Source organism: Python bivittatus, unplaced genomic scaffold, assembly GCF_059951505.1.
Source record: "Python bivittatus isolate LINGU-HERP-01145 unplaced genomic scaffold, Pbiv_v1 ctg000500_np1212, whole genome shotgun sequence".
Lineage (NCBI taxonomy): Eukaryota > Metazoa > Chordata > Lepidosauria > Squamata > Pythonidae > Python > Python bivittatus.
In genome coordinates this window covers 1,263,640-1,289,403 of record NW_028277079.1, presented here as the reverse complement: position 1 = coordinate 1,289,403, position 25,764 = coordinate 1,263,640, and the positions used below count along the sequence as shown (strand labels likewise).

The window sequence follows — 25,764 nt, the reverse complement described above, 5'->3', positions numbered from 1 at the left end:
CAAGAGACGCAACTCTTCAAATGCCCAGAGGAAGTTCGAAGAGGAGGAAGAGGAGGTCAGCTTGCGCCCTGGACCTCCCACCCCAGCGGCCCTCGGCCCCGTCTCAGCGCTGTCCATTACGTTTTCCCGCCCTCCCACTCCTTTCTCTCCCTGCTGTCTGTCTGTCCATCTGGCCCACATCTGCAAGGGCTCCAGAACCTTAAAGGACCAACCTGGAACCCGTTCCTGAGTAACCATGAAAACAGAAGAGGGTGCCCACGGCAACCGACTCCAGGAAGCTACGCCCCTCAAAGGGGTCCAGATGGGAAGGCTCTCCTTCAGCCCCCAGAGGGAGCATGCAGCAGCCGAAACTCTTCTACCCCCAGCACGAGACCTACGCCTCCCGGCCTCTAGAGCGACCTGACGGCCAGCCCGGCCGAGCCTTTCCGGCTTTCGTCCTTCCAGAAAACCTTGCCTCTGTAGGTAGGCGACGTTGAAGCCGCTGCACTCTCCTCTTGCTCTACCCATATCCAGACTGGCCCCTCCAGGGGAGCCCCACGGAGGGCTCTCCTACCCCTTCCTGGGCTTGGCCCCTCTTCGGGGAGGGCAGCGTTCCCCGCTGCAACTTCCTGGACCCACAAGAGACCTGGCTGACTTCCCCCAGCAGCCCTTGGCTGCTGCCAGAGGAAAGGAATTCGTCTAGCCTTTTGGGTCCCCCCCCGCCCCCGTCTGTCCTTGGCAGGGCACCTTTGTTTTCCTGCCCTCCAGCGGGAACAGGGGTGCAACCCCACTCTTCCACTACTTGGGCCGCAAAGGGATGGGCCAACAGGTGAAATTCTCTGATGGGCCAGAGCTGCTGGAATTGCGCCATTTCTGCAGAGGAGGAATGCTCTCTGGCGCGTTTCTCCAAAAAGCGCCGACTGCTGAAGTTCCCTTTTGGGACGGGGGTGGGAGATGTCGTTTCACACAGGATGTCGTTGGTTTTCTACCCATTAAGGAGAGCGGGATGAGCTGTGGGGCACACCAATTGTAACCCTCACTTTAAGCTAAGCTAAACCTAAGCTAAACTAAATCTCTATCCAGCACAAATAGCCAAGGGGGGAAAATGCACAAACTGGTTAAAAATTAATGTCACGAGGCAAGGTCAAGGCCCCGTAAAGCTTGCTGCAACACCTACGTCCGAAACCTGCAGTGATTAAAATGGGAGCCATCACACAATCCAGAGTTTCAAGGCTCACCCGGAAGCAGTAAAAGAACCTGGTCTAATTTGAGAGCCATGGAAAGTGCCTGAATTTTCTTGTGTACTGTTACAGGGACACCCAGTTTGTACCACCCGCCCAGTCAAGATCTTTGTGCGACGCCCCCAGCAGGTAAATCTTCTGCGGTGCGTAGAACGTAGCCGTCAGGGCAGAGTGGCATTCGCTGGGCACAATGATTGTGGCGGGTTCCTTTTTTGCCCGCCACTGCTGTTCACCTCTCAGCTCCGAAACGTCTTGATCCCCCATGGATGCAATCAGTTGGTGCGAGATCTTTGTTGTAACCCTGAAGGGGGTACATAAATTCACAGCGGTTACTGTCAACCCTCAAACGATAACCCTCACCCTAACCCATTGGCGGGGGGAAAGAGCAAAAAGAAGCAGATGGAATCGATTGGTGGGCAAAGAAGGAAGCAGAGCCATTATAGTAAATCCTGATTTGGAATTGGGCACGGGGGAAGTCGGACCCCTTTTTTAAAGGTTCTTGGGAGGAAAACGGGGGTAGCTGGACAGGCATCTTGCAGTGGTCCTGGAGATGGGCTGTGGGGTTGGGAGTCACGCCCCACATTCTGGAGGCAGAGCTGCTCCCCTTCAAGAGGAAAAGACCAGCCGTGGCGTTATGGATGCCACAGTGCTCCTCTGCTCCATGCCCGATTTCTGGGCTGGAGGACTGATTGCTCCTGCAATTAAATCACCTATCTGTCCTTCATGCGTCTGCCTCTCCTCCTCGTCAAGCCAGTGCACAATGTGTTGCAAATGGTTTCTTGCATCGTAAGCATTCCCGTGTCCCGCATGCAGCATCTGTGGCTCGCTTTGGACAAGGCAGAGATAGGCTTTCCCCAGATTGCAGGGCATTTAGCTGGGCAGTTGGTCCCTGGCGTAAGGAAAGCCATCTTGTGCTCTACTGCAGGGTTCCTCAACCTTGGCAACTTTAAGACGGGTGGACTTCGACCTGGCTGGGGAATTCTGGGAATTGAAGTCCACCCGTCTTAAAGTTGTCAAGGTTGAGGAACCCTGCTCTACCGAACAAACGGCCCTGTGCACCTCCCAATGGGGCTTAGCCCAGACCGGTTTTGACCCTGAACCTTCCTGTTCGTCATTCATTTTTCTTTCTTGGCAGGCTTCCACATGGCGCCCTGCGGCTGCTTCTTTGACCCCAGAATCTACCGCATTGAGTGGGCAACGGCCAATTTTGTCCAGCCCTCAGTGTATAAACTCTCCAGTGGGCCCAGCCCGCAAAACTCGTACCTTCTGGACAGCCCAAAGTATCTCAAGGGGCCGGTCCAGCCGCTGCCCTACTCCCCGTACCAGCCCGTGGCCAGCAACCCCCCCTTTGCCATGCCCTTCTTCAAGCCAGAGGGGTCCCCCGCCAAGCTGACGGAGCACGTTGGCTTCGTTGCCAACCTGGCCCACGGGCCTCCGTTTGTGGAGGTGCCCCATCTCCCGGGCGAGGGCCTGGTGCAGGTGGAGGACCACAAGCTGCTTGCGGCGGTCCCGAGTTCGGGTCTGCAGGAGCAGCAGCTCAGCCAAGGGGGCCCCTACCAGCATCTCGACCCCAGCCCCAGCCTGGCCTTCCGAGCCTTCAAGACCTTCCCAGCGGAAGAGGGAGACTTTAAAGGCAGCGAGGCACCTGTGGAGCTCGGGGAGCCCTCTCTGACCCCCAGTGGCCCTCCTGAAGACCCGGCCCCCTGTGAGGGGGAAGAAGAGCTGGAGCCGTGCCTGAACCTGGGGGGCATCATGCCCCGGGAAGCCCCCTTGCTGGGGGAGCCGGAGGAGGCCTTCCACCTGCTGGACCAGGTTCCTCTGGAAGATGCCATGAAGCTCTTCGACTGCTCACCCGCCAGTTCCGACACGGAGGCGTCCCCCGAGGACCTGAGCCACGGCGGCCAGGGCGCCCCCCAGGGCGAGGGCGAGGGCATGCGGGAGGGCGAGGACTCCTCCAGTGACATCCGGTCCCTCAACCTGCCGGATGAGCTGCTCTCCTTCGACTACAGCGTGCCGGAAATCCTCAGCGCCGTGACCAGCTTGGATTACCTCTACGACGTGAACGCCTTCGGGGAGGAAGCCCAGTGGGAGAGGAGGCGGTCCCCCCCGCCTCTCCCGAGACACGCGTCTCCTTCGGGCGTGGAGGAGAAGAGGAGGAACATTGCCCTGACCGCCAAGCGGGGCAAAGCTGGGGCCAGGAAGCCCGAGCTGGCATCCATGCAGGGAGGCGACAGGCAAACTCCGGAGGCAGACCCTGCCCTGCTGGCCGTCTGACAGGCACGCGGGCAACTTGGACATTACTTGACCAAAGACGGGAAATGGTCCGATTCAACCATTTTGTCTATTAAAAAAGCATATCCTGAAACGTAGCCGCCTCTCTCCCTTTCTCCCTTGGGATTCAGCTGTACGGGAACCGGCCCTCGCCCCAGCGCACCCCCCCACCTCCTCTGAGAACCGTGGGAAGTGTGGTTGTCCTGGAATCTGGCGCTGGAAGGACCCCTTGAGGGCATCTAGTCCACCCCCGGTCAGTGCGGGGATCCAAACGGACGCTTCCACGAGAGGTGGCTGTCCAGCCCCTGCCTGAGCACACCTGGAGAAGGGCAGTCTGCCCTCTTTGGGCCCTGGGCTTCACCCAGCTCCGACTGGCGGGGAGGTGACGTTTAACAGTTGGGAAGTTTCGAAGAACATTAGGGCGGGTGCGCAAGGGAGCTTCCCCCAGGCGCTGCAAAGGATGTCACAGGAGGTTCCTCACAGTCGATAAAAAGCCTTGGCTGACTCGGCACTACTTGTCTGTGCAGGTGCAAAGCCTGCCAGCACCTTCATTTTCTGCAAAACTGGCATTCTGAGCAGACTGCAGTTTCGAGGGTGGCATTCCCCCGAGCCGTGACTCATGCAGAGAGCTAACTGGAAGCCTCCGATCAGAACCGGCTGTCCTGCAGTGCCTCCAGCAGGAGTAACGCATGGAGCTGTGCAGGGAGGCGGCAGAGCCTGGCTGACGTGATCTGCAAGGGCCTGGTCCAGGAGTTGCAGGACTACAGCTCCCATCTGCCTGGGAGGACCACAGGTCCCTCTCAGCCTCGAGAGCCGTCTGGGCCAACCTGGCCTGCTGCGGGTGGCCGGGGGCTACCGGGGGAGAGCAGCCTCTTCTGCTCTTGCCTGCCCTAGCTTGCCATTGCCCAGAAGCACCAGGCTTCCGCTTTTCCACCACATTTTCAGGGTGCTTGGGGTTCCCTTCAGATCTCTCTGGGAGACGTGCTGGAGCAGTGACTGTGGGGCATATTTTGAGACAAACGTCTTTCCATCGTTCTTCTGGAATCGGACAGAAGGTGGGAGGCCAGGGAGACTGCACGAGGAGACACCCCCCCACACACACAAACACACCGCCACTAAGGAGTGCACAGCCATCACCCATTTCGCTGACGTGTTGCTCCCCTTGGAAAGGAACATCCAAACATCAAAGCTGAGCCGGGGGGTGTGTGACCAAGGGCATTTCCCTCCCTCCGCTGGCCAGCTGAGCAAGCAATGTCCCTTCGCCCGCCCGGGGAGCCTGCAGTTCAGCATTTATAGACTGGGAGGCTGAGGGGAGAGGAGGAAAAAGGCGAGCCCTGGAGCATCTGGTTTCTGGCCCGTGGTTTTGCCAAAGCCCCACGCCTGGGAGCAGGGAGTGCAATTCCGTAAGGAATCACCTCACAGTGCCAGGTGGGGCAGCCTGAGTAATGGATTTGCCTGGGTAATCTGAGACACAGGCTTGATGGCAGCCGGGCACCGTGCCTGTCAACCCGCTTCCCACCCTCTACGTAGTTTTAGAAACAGAAGCTGCCCCGCTTGGGGTGGGCGGCCGCCCTCTTCCTCTTCCGCATCCCTTCAGGAGCAAGAACGGAGCGGCTCCCTCTCTTTTCAGGGTGGTACCCAACAGCCCCCCCCCCCCCGGCCTGGTGCTCAGTGGTTGCTACTCCGAGGAGCAGAACTGCCCACTTGTGACAGGTTTGGAACAGCCCGTTTCGCACCGAGAAGAGGCGTTTCTTTGGATCGCAAACTTGCTCAGATCAAAATCCTTGGCTCTGAGTGGCTGCTCTGCTGGCACGGGGCCAGGATGGGAGTTGCGCCAGGCACTTGTGCGTTCAGCATGGGAGTCCTGTGGCACCTTGGGGGTGCGCGATGGTTTTAATTCTCTCGGCTCCTTGTTCTATTTTCTGGGTCGCTGATGTGAGCCGCCCAGGGTTATATTTGTACAAGACTGATTAAATCTAATAAACGAATAAATAAATACAAGTTTTGCATGCTGCTTGGTCCTTGCATGGGTAGCCCAGATCATAACTTTGGTGCCCCCATTTTGGCTAAATTTGCACATGCAGAATTGAACGCTGTGTGTAGTTTGCAGAACAGATACCCAACCTCTAAATAGCCCATCAATTCACACACACACACACACAGACGCACATACACCCATCTTAACCTTTGCACACTGGGGTTGGTGTTTTCAGCTTGACCAGCAAGGGTTGTGGAAGTCCATAGGAGTTCCCTGGCACCCCCTGGAGGTGCTATGATTACAACCTGGGGAATTCTGGGAATTGTGCCTGCAAGAAGATGACTTTACAATTCTGCCAGTCGAGTGGCTGTTTGTCCGAGAACAGTGTTTCTCAACCTTGGCCACTTGAAGATGGGCGGACTTCAACTCCCAGAGTTCCCCAGTCCACCCATCTTCAAGTGGCCAAGGTTGAGAAATACTGTCCTAGAACATCCGGGGGCCCCTGCCACCAAAGGGCCTGTCCTGTCCTCAGCCAGGCAGTGAGGCCAGCACTTGGGGGTTATCAGAGGAAGGGCCGAGGGCTCAGGTTGACGCTGTCGCAGAGCCTGAGGCGGACCTCTGCTCCAACCTGCCCTTATCTGCCACAAATTCCTAGTCATCTCTGGTGGCCCCAGAGGGCCTGGAGGAGACAGCGTTTAGCTGCATGAGACAGCAGGCAAAGAGAAATGGAAGAAATATGATGGAGCGTCGCCATTGGCCACAGTGTAAATTTATTTAGCAAGTTGGAGTCAGGGAGGACACCGGACGCCCCCCTTCCCCACGAGGCGCAGAATCGGCCAGCAGATCTGGATCACGGCGGCACCTGGGGGCTCACCTCACACGCTTTTCCCTCGATTGGTTGAGTCAGTTAAGGCAGAGCAAAAGAGCAGGAGGGTGGACAGGAGGGGGCCGGGGGTCCCTGCAAAGAGAAGGACTGGCCGGCTGCCGAGACGGGGGCCTTCTCTCTTCCTAGTCAACTGGCCGGCTGGACACCGGCCCGTCTTCGGTGAAGACACGTAAACATGAGGAGGAACTAAGAGGCCCGACGTCATCACGGAGGACCTGCGGGTCCCTGCGGGGCGTTCTGGAAAGCTTTGGCACTCTCAGCAGAGTCAGGACCGAAGGGTGCATGGCCCGGCTGCTCCGGGGCTAGATCTCCTGCAAGGACGGGCCGGGGTCGCTGTGCTCGCGCTTCACCTGGGGCTTGCCGGTGCACCGGGCCTCTGCCTCCGCCTCGTTCCTGAAGTCGTCTGCAGGAAGGAGAAACACGGACCCAGCCTTAGCCTGGGGGGAAAGCCACTGGAGCTGGGCTCGGAGATGCCTCCCCTTGGAGGAGGGAGAGCGGATCCGTACCTTTCTCAAGCACAGCCGGAGACATGGACGCGAGGTCACTGAACTGGAAAAGAGAAGACGGGTTCTTGCAGGTGGCCCCAGAGACAAGACGGGCCCGCCTTCCACCTCCGCCCTTCTCCCTGCCATTGGTGCATGTGGCGAATGCGGGAGCATCAGAATCTACAGCCCAGTCAGCTCGGCTGGCGCCGAGGCCCTGTGCAGCCTGTGCGCCGCCTGGACTCCTGCTGCAGCCCTTCCCCTGGAACTCCAGACTCCAGTCTAAATGCAAAGCCAGCACGATGAACGGGAGGCTGAGTGGGGGCTCTGGGGGGAGCCAGGAGGGGCTGCCTGGACTAGCCAGGGCTCTCTGGGGTCTCGGGAAGGGAGGAGGCTTTTCTGGTCCCTCTGCCTGGGTGCTTTCAAACTCATCTGGCTGGCTGTCCACAGTTTTGTCTGCGTGCCCTGGTGCCCTTTCTCCGGGTTTCCAACAGCCCAGCCTTTGGGACCTCGGGGCTGAAAGGTGGGCCCTCCCCCTGCGCAAACGGGCCTTCCCCCAAAGGGTCCTTCTGCCCACCGTGATTAGCGTTCTGCAAGACACTCTGCAGCCCCGCCCAGCAGCAGCCCCACAACAGCAGGAAAGTGAGCGCAGGTTTCGGGTGCTCCCGGCAGGGCTGGAGCAGGCCATACCCGGCGCTCACCTCTCCCATCACAGCGATGGGTGTCTCCCCTGTGGCTTCGGCCACCCGATGCTCCACCAGGTAGAACATATACTCGTCGTAGAGAAGACGGATCAGGTGGAAGGAGCCAAAACTGGCGGCGCTGCGCAAGGTGAGGTCCCGGATCACCATGGAGCTGGGGGAGAAAGAAACGGCTGTTCAGCAGCTCAGCCTGAGACCCCGGGGTCCCTCCTTGGCTTCAGAGGGGAAACTAAGCAGTTCGTGGCCTGGGAAGGGCTCTTAGCAAGCAAAGATGCAAGCCAGGTTTACGTGCGCGCGTGCATGCGGGTGGGCGGACGTTCCAACTGGATTGTACAGCTACACGCTCTCTCCATATAGAAAGCTAGCTCCTCAGGCCGCAGTGCCAATCCGCTTCTCCAACGCTTGGGTCCAGGTTCCCCTGCAGTAGCACATGGGCCTCTGGGCTGCCTGTTTCTCGCCAATTCACGGCCTGCAGGGAGGGGCAGGCAGAGGCCTACCTGTAGAAGGACCATTTCAGGAGAAACTGCCGGGCTGCCTTGGGGAAGCTGGCCCCGCCCTCGTGCGGCTTCAGGACCTGGGTGACCACGTCGTCCAGCCAGCTGGCCCACTGGTCCAAAGAGCTCTGCTGCTGCAGGGTCAGCTTGAAATCCTGCTCCAGCTTTTGCACCAGGCCCTCTTCGCACTGGCAGACCCACGAGGCTTGCTCCTGGCCGGGTGAGAGAGACAGGCACACCTGCCAATGAATGCTTCAGGATTTGGGGCCACACACAGGTGCGCTACTCCCCTACGGCGAAGGGAGCGGGGAGCAGGTTCCCCGTAGCTAATGATCACAGTGGCTAGGTGGAACCTTTTGGTCCAGAGGCAGTCTATCTGTGGACAGCTGGGGATGCTGGGGACACGCTGGTGTGTTGTAGCTTCAGGGCCCTTTCTGAAACCTTCAGCATCCACCCCTGTCGGTTGCTGACAAGTCAGGATGTTAGTTCAGAGCAAGTAAGAATTCTGGTGGACTGCTCTTCCGAAAACTGGGTCAGACTTCCACAAAATCTCATGCATGAAATAAGTGGCTCAAATTTGTCAAGAGGCAAATGGGGGGAATTGGAAGGCGTGGGAGGAGCTCTCTCCCCATCATTCCAGCTCAAGAAACGGGAGAGCATGGTGCAGGGGGGCTACCCTTCTGCTTTTCCTCCCTCTGAAGGGAGAGTGGAATTTAGAAGAACTTTGTAATTTCAGAATTGGGGGTTGGAGTTTATTTGCTTTCCTCTTCCCTTTGCATTTCCTTTTCCTCTTGTGACATGTCCTCTAGGTTGTAAGTATATCTATGGTAATTTAAAATAATAGTAATGAGGAGGAGGAGGGGGAAGAATTGCTCACTATGTTTCTTTCAGAGCCACAATAAATGTAAAGAAAGCCTCCCCCACACCCGCATTTTAAAATCCTATCCAAAACCTTGTTCTCCAAGATTTTCTGATCCCTCTGAGCACAATAAGGGTTCAGCCTGGGTCATTAGCTCCTCTTAAGGCAGAGGTGGTTCACGTTACATTAATTTCAAAATTCTAAATATTTGTGCCAAACGCTAACTTCATAGGACGAATCAGAGATGCGGGGCTGGAATCCTCTGTCTGCCGGAAGGGTCAGGTGGCACCCTATGGAAGTGCTGGACTACAAGTCCCATCAACCAGCATGCCCATGGCCAGGAGGCACCCCCAGCTCCCCCCCAAGGGACCCTGCGAAGACCCGAACTGACCTGGACATTGGCAAAGTCCACCCGGTTGAGGTCGCTGAGCATTTGGTTGATCTGGGACGTGTTCTGGAGGACGGCCCGCGCGGCCTGGGCCAAGTGGTTCAGGGACGTGTACCTGCGCAGGGTCTGGGCAAAGGCACTCACCACGCCCACCTGCGGGGAGAGCGAGCATGAGGCTCCCCGGATAGGGACCTGGGGACATGGAGGGGCACCGGGGTCCCATCAAGCCACCTCCAGATACGTACTTATGGAATAAAAACTGGATAAATGGGAGCGATCCCTGACCATGAGGAGCTTTTTGCTTGAATTTAAATGAATGAAGGTAAAAAAATCCTGCCAAGGGATCAGGCCCAAGGCAGATGGAGCCCCGAGAGACTAAAGAAGTGCCCTGAAGTCCTCCGCGAGGTGATCCCAGGGGTGGGCTCGGACCTGGAGGGGCCCAAGAAGGAAAAGGGGGGGCAGACAGAGGCTTCCGTGAGAAGCCAGAGTGACACCCCAACGATGCTACGGGTGGCCTGGCATCACTGGGCAAATGACAGGGTTACGTGGTTGGCCTCCGTGGAGTCCCACACGGGGTGCGAAGTGCATCATCGTGTCATTCGCGCGATGGTGTCAGGACTGGGCGTGATGTCCTGGCTCCCCCAAAGGGGCACTAGGCTGACGAGGACGGCTTTTTGCAGGCTGGCCGGAACCAAATCCTTCCAATCCTTGCACCGAGCAGAAGGCTGAACTAGATGGCCTCGGAGGTCCCTTCCAGCTCCGTGATTCCAGATTACCAGCAATGTTAATGTACGCAGGGCCGAGGACTGGTCTGCTGAGACCGGAGTGGGACACCCACTCAGTAAAATGAAACAAGACAAAATAATAAAGATAAATAAATAAAATATCCCCCTCAATATTTCCCTCCGGTTTCAGGAGGACCCCCGACGGGCGTTCCTTGAGCAGGATTTTCCAGTCAGTGGGGCCTCCCTCACGCAGCCCCCCCTTGGGGCTGGGTCTCCTCCAGCAACAGTCTCTGCTCCACCTGACAGCTTGGGGGTGTCCGCAGGGTGGGGTCAAAAAAAAAAAAAATAGCACCACACCGTTGCAAGAATGCAGGCAGAGCTTCTGTTGCATCATCCTTGCCACCATCTTGACTTTTTTGACCACACGCTACAGACACCCCTACAACTGCGGCAAAGAGAAGAGAAAGGGGCAAAGCAGAAGCTGGAGACAGGCAGAAACAGGGCCAAACTCCTGAACCAGGATGATTAATTCAACCCCCTGGGACCAGCCAAACTGCATCCAAGAGGGCCAAAGCGGGAGGTCTGGCCAACCTTTAGGGGTGGTCTTTGAGAAAACCCAGGGGACTGCCAAGTGCCAGCGGCCCAGAAAAGGAAGGGCACCCCCCTTCCAAAGGGGGGAAGAGAAAGTTCCAGCAAAGTGCAGGCCGGTCGGTCTGACTTGACTCCAGGGAGACCCCGGCCCCTTGGGGGTGGTGGAGGGGCTCTGCCTTTGTCCCTTCCCCACAAGCAGTCTGCTCCCCAGATTCGAACCCGTCGCCCGCCCTAACCCCGCTTGCTTACCTTGCTTTGGACCACGGGCTGGGGGAACTCGCTCATGGCACTGATCAGCCAGCCCTCCAAGCTCTTGGCAAAATTGCGGATGGCTTGGGTCAAAGTGCCTGCAGGGGAAGAGGACGGAGCGGCCTCAGCGGAGTTTGGGAGCTGAGAGCCACTCCGCTTTTTCGCTCCCGCAATTTTTTTTGAAGGGAAGTGAATGGTCCCCCCCCACACCTCTCAATTCTTTGAATCTGCAGGAGGCCAACAGGCAATAAAAGAGCAAGCTAGCAGTACATGATAAGGGGGCAATAAGGTGTAGTGCTTACAGTGCTGGACTTATCAGCAAGACTCATTTTGAACCACTGGGTAGACACTGGAAGACCCTGGGTATCTCTCTCAGCCTACCCTACCTCACAGGGCTGTCGTGAAGATAATGTGGGACCAGGCATGGTGGAGGCTCCAAACGAAGGTTGAAATGGAAGAGTCTGAGTATTCCTGCCTGGGGAATGGGGCTGAACTAGAAGACCTCCTCCCAACCCTTCATGTAAGCTTCAAGTCCCCCATCTTGGACTTTGCCTAAACCGTGGCAAACAGCCGGTACTGCAGAAGGAGGAAGTTCTGAACTGGACTCCTGTGCCCATGATCCAGCCAGCCCCCCAGTCCTTGTTTGCTGCAATGCCAGCCAGATTCAAGGCGCGCCTCCAGACCTGGACACAAGGCAGTGGGGAGAGAAGAAGTCTGGGCAGACCAGAGGCCAACTGTCTAAGAGAGGCGTTCTAGACTGGCTCCCTTCCCCGACATGCTACCTTTCTATGTCCAGAGAACAGGAGCGTATGGCCGTCCCCAGCCTGGTGCTCACCAGACAGGGAATTCCCATAGGAGCAGCGGGTGCCTCCTGGGCCAAAACAACTGGGGAGCAATGAAAGGCTACATCTTGCGGGCACAGAAAATTGGCAGGATGGAAATTGATGGACGATAGAACTCAAACAAAGCCGCCAAGCTTTCCTAAGACGGAGAGGCCTTGGCTCTTGAAGCAGCTGAGAGGCGGGTGGTTTGTTTTGGAGAGCCAGGGGACTAAGAAAGAGGCTGCCATGGCCTGGCAGATAAGGCACCCTGTACCCAGCACATTTTAACAGTGTTTCTCTGGATCAGTGTTTCCCAGCCTTGGCAACTGTAAGATGTGTGGACTTCAACTCCCAGAATTCCCCAGCCACAAAATGAAGACTGTAGCCCTTGTGGTTGATTTATATTAGAAAAGAGGAACCCACCGCATACCTAGTCCGACTACTGGGCCCTCCATCTTGGTGCGAATCACAGCCTTTCAGACCATGGAACCCTAGAATGGAAGACTTGGAAGGGACCTTGGAGACCACCTAGCCCAACGCCCTGGGCATGCCAGGCAGGACTCTGCACTTCGGCATCCCTGATAGGCGGCCATCCAGCCTTTGTTGAAACCCCTCCAGCAAAGGAGAGCCCATTGCCTCCCAAGGCTGTTTTGTCCACTGGGGAATTTTTCCTGCTTCCTTCTCACTTAAACCCACTGTTTCTTGTCCTGTCCTCTGGGACAACCCTGAGGGTTTTCAAGCTGGAAATCCCATGGATAGGAACTTGAACTTTCAGCTAAAAAGTTTTCCGTCAATGGCCTGTAGCCCATTCCCGGCCTTAAGAACGGGAAGCTTAAAATCCACAGAGGACTTGCAGGGCGTGAGTATAATTGAAAACTAGGTTAATTACTAGGGAGTTTGACATTAATGTGGAAAAGCAAGAGGGAGGTTGTGCAGAGCCTGATAGAGAAAGGAGTCCTTTCGTTCGGACGCCTTGCCTTTACGCACCGGGAACAGGCCGGAGAACGTCCGGGATGAGAATCTCCACCAGGGTTTGGTACAAGAGGTGGTCGCAGCTCCGCATCCACGCCATGATGGGCTCGCATTTGCACAGGGCGATCAGTTTGTGTCTCGGGATGATGGCTTCGTAGGGTTCTTCGCTGCATGGGGAAGGCACAACAGCAAGCTCTTTAGCAAGATGCGCGCCTCTCGCGAAAGGCCCACAAGCTTGCTGAGACGGCAGACAGCTCCTGAAAGTCTATTCTGAGCCCATCTCTGCACTCAGGGCCAACAACCAGAGGCTAGATTTGAAATATTTTAACAAACAATGAGGCTTCCGAACTGAACACCTCCAGAGGACTGGGAAGAGGGTGAACGTCTTTCAGCACTGCTCCTGCTTGCCCGGCAATCTGCGAAACAGCTGAGATTCACCTTATTTTCATCCTTTGGTGTTGCTCTCCTGATCAGGGCTTGCCTCGGAGCCAATGATGCCTCCCTTTAATGGGACATGAACAGCTCCAAACACCTGCCTGGGACTCTCTAGATGTCTTGGAAAGCAACTCCCTAAATTCCCTAAGGCTAGGAAAGACTGGGGAAGCCTTATTATGTAGACCCATGTGTGTGAAGCAAGGTTTCCTATGCTGCTTGTTACTCTGGTAAATGGATTACTTTTCTGCCGATAATCTAATCTCAGAGGTGGGTTGAAGAGCAAAGGGCAAATAAATAAAATCAAAAAGGATCCCTTTAGAGATCAACAGCTAATGCTCCTTTGAGCATAGTAATGGAGCATCTTCACCTCATATAGATTCTCCTTTGAAAAAACACTACAGGTAGTCCTCAACTTATGACCATTCATTCAGTGATCATTCAAAGTTATGAATGTGCTGAAAAAGTGTCTTATGACTGGTACCCGAAGTTGTGGCCATTGCAATGCCCCCACGGTCACGTGATCAAAATCCAGGTGCTTGGCAGCCACCTGCACTTATGACCGCAGGGGCGCTTCAACTATTTGCTTCCTGTTTTGGCTCAGTCTTCTCCAAAAGGAAGACATGTCTTCTACCAGGCAGTGGTGAAGTGTAGAAGGAAAGAAGGGCAGAAAGGAATGAATCTTGCAGCCAACAGGAACATTGACACTGAATGAGATGACATTTCCTGGCTGCCCAATAAGCTGTCCCCAAGGCCTATTGAATTCTGTGTGAGCTTGGCAGAATTCTGGAGAAGTGGCGAGGTGTCAGTTGACCGAGGGTGCAAAGGCTGGAACAGGCCTGGAGAAGGAGGCTTCCTGGACTAGAACCCAAGTCCAAGGAAGAGAAAGGGAAGAAGCTCAGAAGACAAAAGGTGCTTGGGGAGGAATTCAGCCAGCGGAAGAGCAAGACCTCTTCCCTAGTGTCCCAAAACGAATAATGACATTGTATTGTCGAAGGCTTTCACGGCCAGAATATGATGGCTGGTGTGGGTCTTCCGGGCTGTGTGGAGATCTGAGTGGCTGCTTGTTTTGGTGTCAGAATACGTGTGTATCTTCCTGGGGATTAGGCAGGGTTTTTTCTTCTTCTATTGAGTTGTTGCCTAATCCCCAGGAAGATACACACGTATTCTGACACCAAAACAAGCAGCCACTCGTTAACCCAAACCCCACACCCACCCACACACCCCCTAACCCTCCCACCACACACCCCCAATCCCCCCCCTCAGATCTCTATAAATACCCACAAAAGGGCCACCTCATCCTGGGCACAGAGAGAACTGCTCCTGTCTGTGCTCCTGCTCTCTGAAGATGCCGGTCACAGATGCCGGCGAAATGTTAGGAAACAAAACTTCCAGAACACGGCCACACAGCCCGGAAGACCCACACCAGCCATCGAATAATGACATTGCCTTACCCAAAACCAGGTTCTGATTCAACTAAGCACTTAACCTGCAAGAAGAGTTCCATGGTGGAACCAGCTGCTGCATGAAACAGCAGCCTCTCCTTCCTGGGAAGCTGCTTAGCAGAGCCTGGACACCCACCTTTCAGGGATGTTCCAATTCTCAATGGAAGAGCCGAATACCTTTTCACCGTATTCAGGGTGAGGTCAATTGCCACGGATTGCGGAGAGGCCACCTGCTAATGGCTTTACCTGGAGGCCCCTGTGGTGGCAGCACCTGAGCGGCTGGGAAGGGATTCTGAATTCCAGAAGGACTGCCACAGCTTCTCGAGGTAAGGGAGCTGGAGGCTCATGACGACCTCGATGTTGGCCTGCAAGGAGAGACTGTCAGGCCCAGCCCAAGAAGAACGACGAAACAGTCCAGCCCAGTCCAGTTCCTTTGTTGCTTATGCCTGATAGACAGAATCCTGCCAGACTCAATCTGGACTACAGCAACTAGTGGAAATACCTGTGAGATTCCAGGGAGGGGCTATCCTGAACTGCTTCCCGTGCTCTCCCTGCGGACTCTGCTGCCTCCTCCCCCCTCCTGGAATGCCGCCCCCTTCCTGATAGCCTTGCTCTCCCACATCCTCTCCTCCTTGTAGATACCTTCCATCCCACAGATGCCCCATAAGGCCTCTTGCCGTGGGTTCCCTTTGGGGGAGTCTTGGGAACAGGGGGAGCGAGGGATCGCCCGAGAGACGTGCTCCCGAGGTCACCCCACAGTTGCCTCACGGCAAGGCAAGCAGGGGCGGGGCTCCCAGGCAGGCCCCCTTAAAAAACAGGCCCCGGTGTGAGAATCACCTCGCAGTGCTGTCGGTAGAAGAGCTGAAGGGTCTGGAGGTCATTTGCCTCGACTCCCTCCTGCAGGAGAACGTTTTCCAGATTCAGGACCGGGAATTCAGGAAGGACATGAGTAACATCTGGGGGGTAAGAAGAAAAAGATGGGTGAGCAGGAACAGCTGCCATTCACTAGGGGGAACGCTGTGAGTCAACGGGGGCAAAAAATCTGGAGGAGTCTCGCAGCACCTTTTCCGACTCACAAACTGTATTCAGAGGCTGCCCGTCCCCTTTATTTCCATCTTGAGGTCATCACGATTCCTAAAAGATATCAGCGACCCCCCCTCCCCCAAAATGAGTATGCCCACTTCCTCAGAAAATGGCTGGCTGATGGGTGCAGACGTTGACTATGGCACAGGGAGGACCTTGGACAAAGAGGGAGAAATGGGAGGCAAATCTTGGAGCACAGTCTGGAGGTAACGTGGCCAGAAGCCATTCCTGCCGCCATGACTTCTGTGTGTCCAACTGCTTATTGTGCGCGTGCACCATACTCACCCAACCCAGTTAACGTGGGTCAGAGACAGGCCTTGCGACCAGGCTTCGTTCATTTTCATCCTGCTTGGGGTTTATTTTTTATTTCCGTGACTTAGCATGTTGCACAAAGCCAGTCTTTGTTTGGTTAGGTCAGTGTTTCTCAACTTGGCCATTTTATGATGCGTGGACTTCAACTCCCAGGATTCCCCAGCCAGCATAGCTGGGAGTTGAAGTCCACGCATCATAAAATGGCCAAGGTTGAGAAACACTGGGTTAGGTCATACCTCAAAGCACTGCATGAATCCAAGAAAGCGGAGTATCTGAGTCTGAACATGCTGTGTGAACTTACTTCCCATGTCTGCACTTTGCACGCCTTAAGGGTAGGACTCCTGCCCCACTCCTGCACGCTGCTCCCAAAGTTACATGGTTTCCCGTCAGATCTTGGTGTCCTGGCTCTCGTGAGCTTCACGCTGGGAAAGCTCCGGTCGAAAAGGCCGCTGAGCTCCAGAAACACCAACACCGACATGCACAGACCAGCGCGGATTATTATCTGGAACATTTTCTCACCGATGTACTGCTGGTGGTGCTGACACTGGGCAGCAACAGACTCTTCGGGGGTGGTGTGGGGGGTGCTGATGGGGCCCCCCTCAGCCGCGCCATCCAACTTCTGGGAAGGTCGGTACCTGCGGAACAGGAGGGGGAGAGACCGCAGGTGCTCAGAAAGGCTCCCTTTGCGCTTAGGAGAAGCTGCCGAGCCCTCCGGGGATGAGTTGGGGGGAGCCGGTCAGGGGGACTTCTGGAAGCTCCCGGTTTCCCTGAGGAGGGAATGAGCGATGGGGTTGTCGTTCCACACTGACTTAATATTCCATTTTGAGGAAGCCATATTAAAACAATTAAATGACTTCCGTCTTCTGCACTGGCTTAAAATGCCTTCCATCCTTCTTGCCTTTTTTTAAAAAAAGCCCCTCCCAAGATGTTGCCCACGTCGCCAAGGGCAGGGGCCGCTACCTTTGCTTCTGGTGGGCCGGCTGCTGCCTCATGGCCATGTACTGGGCATCCTCCTGCAAGCGGTTCAGGGGGGACTCCGGCTTGAGGCGGATCCCGTAGTAATGGTACTTGGAATTCCCCCTGCGGAGGAAAACGGGCAGCTGTTCGGTTCCAAGATGGTGGGTGGCCACCCCCTTTGCAGCCCCCCCTCCTGAGAATGGGCCATGTGGGGCCTACGCGGGAGGGAAGGGGCTCTGCAAATCCCCCAAGGAAAATCCTTCCCAAAATTTGGCTATGCCCACTTGGTAACCTGCTGGCACCCCTGGCCAGACCCTCTGCAGCTTATCAGGACCGACCCTTCGTGCCCCACATGGCCTCAGCAAGTGGTGGGGAGCTGAAGCGTGCACGCATGCACACACACGAACACACCATGGTTGAATAATTGCTCCTCACATTCACACTCACTGGAGTTGAGCTTCATTTTCAGCTGGAAGGCCAGAGCGGGCCCCCATCCCTCCTGACTGCCGGGGGACTCCTGGCTTGCAGAATGCGGTTCCCCCCCAGCTCCCCAGGATCTCGGGGGCTGAGCCTTTGCCATGCCAAGGTGGGACCCCTTCCCACAGAGGGAGAATCCTTCCACCAAAGGCAACAGTTCTAAGCCTTGCGGAGGCGGGGAGTGAATGAGGATTATTGAAAACTTTTCTGGGCACCTTTGAGGGTAACCATTGAGGACTTTCATACCAAGTCAGGCCAGAAGCTACTTGGAAAAGGTATCTTATTCTAAGATAAATTCCAGTTTCCAGGAAGGAAAAGCAGGAAATTCAAGGGGGCTGCCAGGAGTCTTTCCCTTCTGAGCCAGGCAGACCGTCGTATTTCCACCTTTCATGTCCTCCGTGGAGGGCACGTTCAAAGCCGCTCCCAACATGGGAAACCAGGACAAGGGGGCGGCTGTCTCATGTACCAGCCTTCCCCAGCCCACAAATCCTGGGAATTGCAATCCTAGCCCTGTGTGGGTCGCCAGGTTGGGGAAAGCTGTGATGCAGCTGGGACTAAGCGAAGGGCCTCGAAGGATGAAAGCTGGGGTCGCAGAGGCAGGGTGTCAAGAGGCCCGAGTGGCCTCATGAGCCCCACAACATTATTGTATGAATGGAGCAAGCAATCACTCGCAAGCCCATCGCGTGGTTCACCACATTTGCACGATGACATGATGTGCGCAATGGCACCATGGCTTCTATGGATGCCTACGACTCCGGTTCAGGAGAAAGGCACCACCAGGGTTCAGGTGCTGCCTCCGTGGGCCTCTCTCTTTCCCTTAATTCCCCCGCAGTTCCCTGGAGGATCAGCACCAAAGGCAGGGGGTTCCTTCTTGAAAAGCAGCTCAGATTCCACAGAAAAAGGCTAAAAAAAAATGCTGGATATAGTGGAGGAAGGGCCTTGGGGTGAGAGTGAATCCTTAATGCTGTGCAAAGGGGAACCCAAACCCAGCTGAACCTTCTGCACCCAAAGTGAGCCTTTCTTGGCTCTGAGCTGCTAGGTATCCAGGGCCCCGGGGGGGGGGTCAAAAAAGGGCAAGATGGCAGCTGCAACCGATGCATGTAGAAAAGAGGCAGGCTTTCAATCGCACAGAGAGGAAGAGGATCCAGAATATCCCAGCTCTCCCCCCACCCCTTGCAGACCTGGTGCCTAGCCGACGCGTCCTCAGGCCCATGAAGACCGAGCGGATCAGCTTCCCAAAAGAGGCTGCATTGACCGGATCCAGCTTGTGCTCCTGGCAGTGACGCAGGTAATGGTTGTAGAGAGAACTGCGGGGCAAGCTGACCCCTTCAGCTGTTTCGTAGTTGTCCAGCAGCCACTGCAGCTGCTTGGAGGAAGGCGGGAGGGACGGGGGAGAAGAGAAGAGAAGACGAGGCGGGGTCAGGGTCAGGGTCCGGACCATCCCAAGGAGGATTTGCCCAGGTCTCTTGGGGGCCCTGGACGCCCAGAGAAAGGGAGAACAGGGCATGGAGAAGGCTGCTCAGCCTCCTGGGGAGGGGGCGTTCTCCTGATGTGCTGGAGACAACACCTTTGGACCTCCACCCCACCCCAGCAGCAGGGTTGCACTCTGGAGGGCACCTAGAGCTGGTTTGGACAATGCTTGGAAAGGCCATCTTGATGCCAGAGAGTTGATGGAAAGTTCAGGGTGGACATTGGTTCTCCTGCACATTGCAGAGGGTGGGACTAGGATATCAGTGTTTCTCAACCTTGGCCACTTGAAGATGGGTGGACTTCAGCTCCCAGAATTCCCCAGCCAGCAAGGCTGGCTAGGGAATTCTGGGAGTTGAAGTCCACCCATCTTCAAGTGGCCAAGGTTGAGAAACACTGTCCTAGATGATCCTCCCACTCCACAATTCTAGGATTCTAGGACTCCCACATGGAGGGAAACCTGACTCATATCTAGTGTCCCCCCAATGAATCACACCCACCCCACCCAGCGGCTAGGAGCACAGCCTCAGAGGAGAAGGAAAGAGAATGGAAAGGCAAGTGCAACGCAGAGAAAGAGGCTGAAGCCCCCGAGTGAGAAAGAGAGGAGGCCAGAAGCGAGAGGCTCCGCGGGAGGGCATTCAGTGGCAGAAGCCAGGAGAAGAGAGAAGAGGGCTCGGACGCATCTCTCCAGGCCGCATCGTCTGGCTGCCCCTGGTCCCCAGGTCAACCAGAGGAAGGCGGTCTGGAGAAGGGCTGCCCGTCAGTATGATTGAGCCACTCAAGCTGCCCTTTGTTCAGGCGCACCAAGAAAGGAATCTCTTTCTCCGCAGGAGGAAGGGCACGCAAGAGGTCCCAGCCTGGAAGCTGGCATCTCAGGAAGGATGGAGAAGGGCCGGAGATGCGTGCCCAGCAGTGCAGACACAGCGGACCCACGGGGGCCGGCTCGGCTGAAGGCGGCCTCCTCGTCTTGATATCTGGGGCTCCTGCAACCTCCCACCGCAAGGCCCGTTTGGCCTGGCCTAGAAGGGGGGCTCACCTTTTACCCAGCCTGAACGAGTCTGCCCGAACTGGCAGAGTCTGGGCACCCGAAGAGGAGTGTCTTGTGGACGTCTGCCTGAGCCAAGGAGGCACTGGCCCCTGGCCCACGCCAGCCCTCCCTGGACGACGCTTCTCCTCCCCAGGGGCCAGAGCAGCCTCTGCCCTGCTGGAAGGGGGCAGTGCCCAAAGCCGGGGGAGGGAGGGGGAGGGAAACCAAAACTTACATGGCTGTTCAGCAGGGTGCTTTTGTGTGACGTTATGCCTTCAGTTTTTTGGAGGTTTTCAATGGCCATTTCGATCTACAGAAAGGAAGCCAGCCGGAAAGAAAGAGAAAAAGAAGGAAAGGAAAATCAGACATGGCGCGTCAGCTGAGGTTCCACCGAACGGCCGTCCAGGTCTTTCCCCAGACTGGCCAAGCACACCTTGGGAAGGCGGGAGAGTGTTAGCGTGGCACAGGCGCAAGGGAACGGCGTAGGATGGCATGCAAAGGAAGCCACATGGCACAGCAGCAAACGCAGAGGGCGGGTGGGTGGGTCAGAGGAAGGGTGCCACCTGCTTACAACTTGCACAGAGGACCATGTTTCTAGCCCTCAGTGACTTCAAAGGTAAAATTCCCCACGTGTCAAGCTTGACTCCGGGGGATCTCGTACTATACATACATTTCTGTGGTTCTCTTGGCAACGGAACAGAAAAGGCACCCCACCGCTTTCTCGCCATCCCAGTTTAGCCAACAGACCTGGGATCCCTTACAGTCTCTTATCCGAGGACTAACTGGGTCTGAAATTCTTTAGCTGTTTTGAGATCAGCCACATCTTGCCACTTGCGCCAGGTGATGGACGAACCAGCTGATTTTTGTTTATATATACTGTATATATATGACCCCATTTTCTAACAGAAGTTTGTGGAAATTTCAAACCCTGCCAGAGAAGGGGCACCGAACCTGAACCGTGCCAAGAGGCCTCTCTGTCTTCTTCGAGGAAGACAGGATTGCCTTTGTCTTGTAGAATTTTTTCAGTCCAATCGCAGATGCGGGTAGATTGAGTCAACCAGATCAAATCGTATACCAGAGAATAATTTATCTACACAGACTCATTGACTGATTTGTTCAGCATGCCTTGACATTGTTTCAGTCGAGGCATTTCAGAGACAAGCAGGCCTAACGTCCCACCGCACAGCTTCTTTCAAACTCCTGCTTCTTTCTCTAGCTACCAACTCTGACCCGATGCGCTGGTGGGTCGCAGTATCTCTGTGCACCGTATCACCTTCAGTGTTGCAGGGCTATAAAATCAGTTTAGCAGCCTTGTGCTCCTGAAGATGACATTTTTAGGAAACGGGGGCTTAATCATACTTTAGCCGGCTCGGCCCTTCTCTCCAGAAATTCCCAACCCCTGCTGATGGGGCCGCAGAGAGAACGTCTTCTGCACGGCTCAACCGGCCCTTTCGGCTGAGCGGCAATTTGCTGCTACGGAGTCACGCCCAAGGAGGCTCTTCATGGTTAACCGCTCTTCTGATCAACCGAAACCTGACCACAACCACACCAGTCCTATATCCCTGCCCCCCATGTAAGATCTAATCCTGCTCTCCAGCTCAACCAAGGAAAATCTTTGCCCCCTTTTAGGAAGCCTGAAGCCCCGGCTGGCGGGGCGGTGGGGAGGCAGGCCTGGCTCTCACTGGGGCTGAGAAGCTCAAGGAGGGTGGACAGTAAAACTAGGGGAGGCCAGACTGACGTTCCAGCCCTCTGTCCCCACCTGCTCCTTCTTCTCCTTCTGTGGGCATAATTTTACCCTTGGACACCCAGCAGATATACTGAACCGCCCTCCCAGAGCAATGGACTTCTGTTTTGGCTGGTAGGAAGTTTCTGGGCCTCGTAAAAAAAATAAAGCAAAATGCACAGCCCTGGATCAGGTTGCTGAGAGAGGAGATGGGAGGCTCCCGACAGTGAAGGCCCAAGCTCCAGATCGGGGTGCCCTCGACTAGGCTGCCCGTGAAGCAACCACACCCAGGTGCCGATCTGAACCGCAGGGCCAAGGCTTTGCCCATCCTCTTGCAGCCAGAGGGGTGCAGGGACTAATGGGGGTCTCAAGGGACACTGGGGTGCCTTGCAAGAAGAGCCAGGCGGTGTCCCGGGCAGAGCCAGAGGCTGAGAGGAGATCAAGTTCGAATCCAGACTGAGATAGGAAGTTTGCTGGCATCACAGGAGGAGAGTCGTGTTAGTCTGCAATGGCAAAATTTCAGAAGGAGCCTGGAAGCTCTTTTTCCGACTCCGCTTCTGCCATTTAATAAAATTTGGAAGTCAAAAAAGGTACTTCCAGACTCCTTCTGAGGCTTGGCAGGCAGCTCCCCCTGGTTTAACTCCCCTGCAGGGCTGAAGTGAAGGTAAAATGGAAGGGACGGGGGCACCTTGCGGTCCTGAACTCTCTGGAGGAAGAGCAAAACAGAAAGCCCTGTTGAGAAAGGACTTCCCCGGTGGAATGCGCAAGCGGGAAGATCTGCCCCGTCAACTCCCCAATGCCCAGCTGGAGACACCCCACTGGGCCTGGCCTTGACCTACCGTGGCCGGAGAGGACCGAGAGGTGTGCGACAAGGTGTGCCGGGCGTTCTCCATCCCGCCATGGATGAGATAGGCCCCGGAGCTGGAGACGATCTGGCTGCTGCCCCCGCTGTCCAGGGCGAGGCCCACCATGCCGTGGGAGGGGATGGCGGTGGGAGAGGACGCCCCCGGGCTCACCTGAGAGCTGCCCCCCTGCGGCTCAAAGTAGGAAGAGGCGCTGCTGGGGGCGTAGATCTGGGCCTCCGTGTTGTAGGAATAGGCGGCGCGCCTGCCAGCGAGGAAAGGGAGACGGGGGGAAGCAGCTTGGTTAGCCCGCAGGGACAGACGGACCCTCGGATGAAGGCTGCAGGAGTCTTTGCAGGTCCGAGCCCGCACCCCTTCCCCCAGGCGGGCCTCGCCCGGATCAGAAGAGGCCCAAAGCTGTCCCCCGCCCGCCGCAACTAATTCCCTAGGAGGGAACTGTTCTCCTAGACCCACCAGATGGGCAGGACCCTCCTTCCCTCTTGCTCCGAAGGAGCCTCTCAAAGGCTTCCATTCCTTGTTCTCCACCTGTCGTGCCCACGTGGGCCCCGCTTTGAAGCAGCAGCCTTGGAAGTCCTCTTTCGACCCGCAGTGCCAGCTCCACAAGGTAGACCAGATCCGGAAACAGACTCCATTAGAAGAACTGAAGTCTGCTTTATGGAGGCTCTTGCCAGCCTGGCTGTGCCGCCCTCCCCTCCCTCTTATGCCCAGGAAGTGGGGAGGGGCCCACCTGAGCCTCTTCTGAAAGGACTAAGGGAATGCTTCAGCCTCCTTTACTTATCTATCTAATGGCTTCTGAATCTTGGCTTCGAGGCTGTCATGCTGGCTCTCTGCGCCCAGACTCTGAACTTTTGCCAGGGACCGAATTGGGGGGGGGGGGTGGAGAGAGAGAGAGAGAGAGAGAGACGGGCACCTACAGAGTCCCATTGGCGTAGACGGCCTCTCCTCCCTCGATGTACTGGACTTCAGCCGGGTAGACGTGCTGCACCGTTTGCACCTGGAGGAAACGCAGCATTTTCAAACGTGGGGTGGGGAGGAGGGAGGAAGACAAAAGGCGCTGCACGCGCTCTACGTCTTGCTCTGGAAAGGAACCCGAATTTTTATCCAGGGTGAAAAACAAAAAATAAAAAAAAAATCCATGAAAAATGAAGCTGTACAAACTGAGCAGACGATCGGCTTCTGCAGCCAAAAGCCACCCATGGATTTTGGGGCCTGCTGTGGCAGTGGGTGAGGCTGACTGCTGCTGGGTCCGCGTCTGCTTGCTTTCTGCCTTGAAGCGTGGCTGTGCCCGCTCCTTCTGCTCCTTGGAGTGCCTGGATGCGGGCACGGGCATCCGCAGGGTGTGGTCAAAAAAGTCACGGTGGCTGCCACAAAGGCGCAACTCAATCCCTGCGTCGCATGTGGAAAACAGGCAGAGCGTCGACTGCGCTGCCGTGGCTGCCATCTTGACCTTTTTGACCACACCCTGCGGACCCAGGGCGCGTCAGCCTGCCCCAAACCCTGCTCTCTTCTTGCCAGCGAAACCGACCAGCCCCACCAGCGCCACGGGAGGAGGGAGAAAGCCGCCCTGAAACCGACACAGCTTTGCTAGGGAAAAAAAGGCCGGATGGGGAGAAGCTCGGATCAGACCCGGCTTTCTGTGGGATGTTTTTTTTGTGGACAGAAACAGCAGGGAATGGGAAAGGCACGTGCAGAAGCCAGATGACACAGGGAAGCAACAGCAGTGGGGCAGAGAGAAAACGGACCCTTCCCCATCCCGTCGTGGGTGCTCCCCTCAGGGTTGCCATGGATTCTGGGCACCCCCCGGGGATATCCCGGCAAAAGAGAAGACCGCGTAGCCTGCCTGGACAGCTGGGCATCCCTGCCAAAACTGCAAAGGTTTGATGGGGGTCTCGTCACGGGTGGGACTGAAATGGCCGACAGAGCACTAAGGGCTCCTCAGCCCTTGGCCCGCCACCCAAACCCAGCCTCAAATGCACGGAGCCCACTTCAAATCATCTGCAACACCCTTGGAGCGGTCTCCTGAATGAAAAGAGGGGCATAAGATATAAGATTGTCTGGACCTGTTTCTGGCCGGGATTTAGCACAAAGACAGCCTGGAACAAGCAGAGATACTCCCAGCTCTGGCAGGAGGGGGCAGACATCAGGCTGGCAGGGTCCAGCCCATGGAACCAAGCACAAATGCCGTAAAAATGAAAACATTTTAATCCCTCCAGACATGGTTCCACTCCTGGTGACCCTTCCTTCCTTCCTTCCTTCCTTCCTTCCTTCCTTCCTTCCTTCCTTCCTTCCTTCCTTCCTTCCTTCCTTCCTTCCTTCCTTCCTTCCTTCCTTCCGGATCTCCTGAAAATAACTATCAATACTCTTCTGATAGGTCTTTAGGACACACATAACTCATTAGCAGTGAAATGCTAGCACCAGCCAGCTTAAACCTGTTCCCACAAGAATCCAGACTATGGACATCTTTAAAATAAAGTTGGGACTTTGACAGATGTCTGGGCAGCAGCCAAACCTTAAAACTCTGGAAATTAAAACTATGGCCCTTTTTTTAAATAATTCTAGCTGGGAAAGCAATCGTGGTCATGGAAACCTACGCGCAGAATGTTCCAGTTGCCCATCTATCTCTGCAGAAACGGACAAGGCAGATTTGGGGATACCTTTGGTGATCTGTCCATTTATGGAACAGCATCTGGAAATGTGTTCACCCCTGAAGGCTGCTTGTTCCCCCACTTCACATTAAACTAGCGTTGTTCCAAGAGGAGGAGACAGAACCATAATGTTTTTTGAATGTGCCTGCAAACATTCAAAATTAAATTCAGAAACCAGGATCTTGCAGCCAGGATAGGGCCAATCGGTGTTCCGTAGTTCCAGCTTTTCAATAAGAGTACTGTTTTTTTTTAATCCTCTCCTGGAGAAGAGCCAAAAGCTTTGTAAAAGCTTGCAGCCTAAAGCTTATATTTGAAGATGGAATTGTCTTGTTTGCTTTTTGACATAAAGCAAGCATAACGTTCCCTTGTTTAAAGGTGCCCGGCGTGTGTGCATGTGCGTGTGTTTAGAAAACAACACAACAGTCTTTCCTGGCCACAGGGTGGCATTAGAAACCAGGCCGTATAATGGAATCAAGAGTCTGCGTTCAGAGTCGGTAACATTAAACCGGTTTGTTTAATGGTGGATCTCGAGCTCTGGAAACAGATTCTAATCATGATGCAGCAGATCCAGAATTGGATCCATTTTAGAGCCGGAGCAAAGGCGGTTCATTTCAGACCGGCTTTTGCTGTGGGTTGGTGCTCTTCAACAATAGACAGGGCCTCTCGGGGTCTCCGGCCATCCCTCCCATTGAAGTT

The 25,764-nt window shown here is 55.6% G+C and overlaps 2 protein-coding genes across 19 annotated transcripts in view; one reads left to right on the top strand and one right to left on the bottom strand.

The window, feature by feature from the left end:
- Positions 1 to 335: 335 nt before the first annotated feature.
- On the top strand, positions 336 to 3,494 carry PRR22 (proline rich 22). Its single transcript, XM_025166955.1, has 3 exons — positions 336 to 462; positions 1,293 to 1,349; positions 2,356 to 3,494. Exons 1-3 carry the CDS (start codon positions 336 to 338, stop codon positions 3,492 to 3,494), a joined length of 1,323 nt encoding a protein of 440 aa, XP_025022723.1.
- Positions 3,495 to 6,219: 2,725 nt separating this feature from the next.
- RFX2 (regulatory factor X2) overlaps positions 6,220 to 25,764 on the bottom strand; it is a 42,218-nt gene continuing 22,673 nt past the window's right edge. For 5 of the 18 annotated variants that reach the window (XM_088147409.1, XM_088147401.1, XM_088147398.1 and 2 more), the window contains exons 4-18: positions 23,338 to 23,417; positions 22,400 to 22,667; positions 20,073 to 20,147; positions 18,525 to 18,709; positions 16,870 to 16,989; positions 16,429 to 16,544; positions 15,352 to 15,470; positions 14,761 to 14,879; positions 12,653 to 12,804; positions 10,845 to 10,942; positions 9,283 to 9,432; positions 8,036 to 8,271; positions 7,539 to 7,692; positions 6,862 to 6,904; positions 6,220 to 6,758 (exon numbers count right to left, since the gene is read on the bottom strand). In XM_088147409.1, the coding sequence (XP_088003535.1) occupies positions 6,658 to 6,758; positions 6,862 to 6,904; positions 7,539 to 7,692; positions 8,036 to 8,271; positions 9,283 to 9,432; positions 10,845 to 10,942; positions 12,653 to 12,804; positions 14,761 to 14,879; positions 15,352 to 15,470; positions 16,429 to 16,544; positions 16,870 to 16,989; positions 18,525 to 18,709; positions 20,073 to 20,147; positions 22,400 to 22,667; positions 23,338 to 23,417 (2,016 nt within the window). In that variant the 3' untranslated portion in view covers positions 6,220 to 6,657. Of the gene's footprint in view, positions 6,759 to 6,861; positions 6,905 to 7,538; positions 7,693 to 8,035; positions 8,272 to 9,282; positions 9,433 to 10,844; positions 10,943 to 12,652; positions 12,805 to 14,760; positions 14,880 to 15,351; positions 15,471 to 16,428; positions 16,545 to 16,869; positions 16,990 to 18,524; positions 18,710 to 20,072; positions 20,148 to 22,399; positions 22,668 to 22,876; positions 23,293 to 23,333; positions 23,501 to 25,764 lie in introns of those variants that run through there. The other 13 variants (XM_088147394.1, XM_088147392.1, XM_088147403.1 and 10 more) reach the window with 12 other exon arrangements.

Excerpts from the sequence above, each read along its gene's own strand:
- PRR22 (XM_025166955.1), top strand. The coding sequence starts at position 336 with ATGCAGCAGCCGAAACTCTTCTACCCCCAGCACGAGACCTACGCCTCC. Across the intron at positions 463-1,292 it reads AGAAAACCTTGCCTCTGTAG|GGACACCCAGTTTGTACCAC; the intron begins GTAGGCGACGTT and ends GTACTGTTACAG. Across the intron at positions 1,350-2,355 it reads TTGTGCGACGCCCCCAGCAG|GCTTCCACATGGCGCCCTGC; the intron begins GTAAATCTTCTG and ends CTTTCTTGGCAG.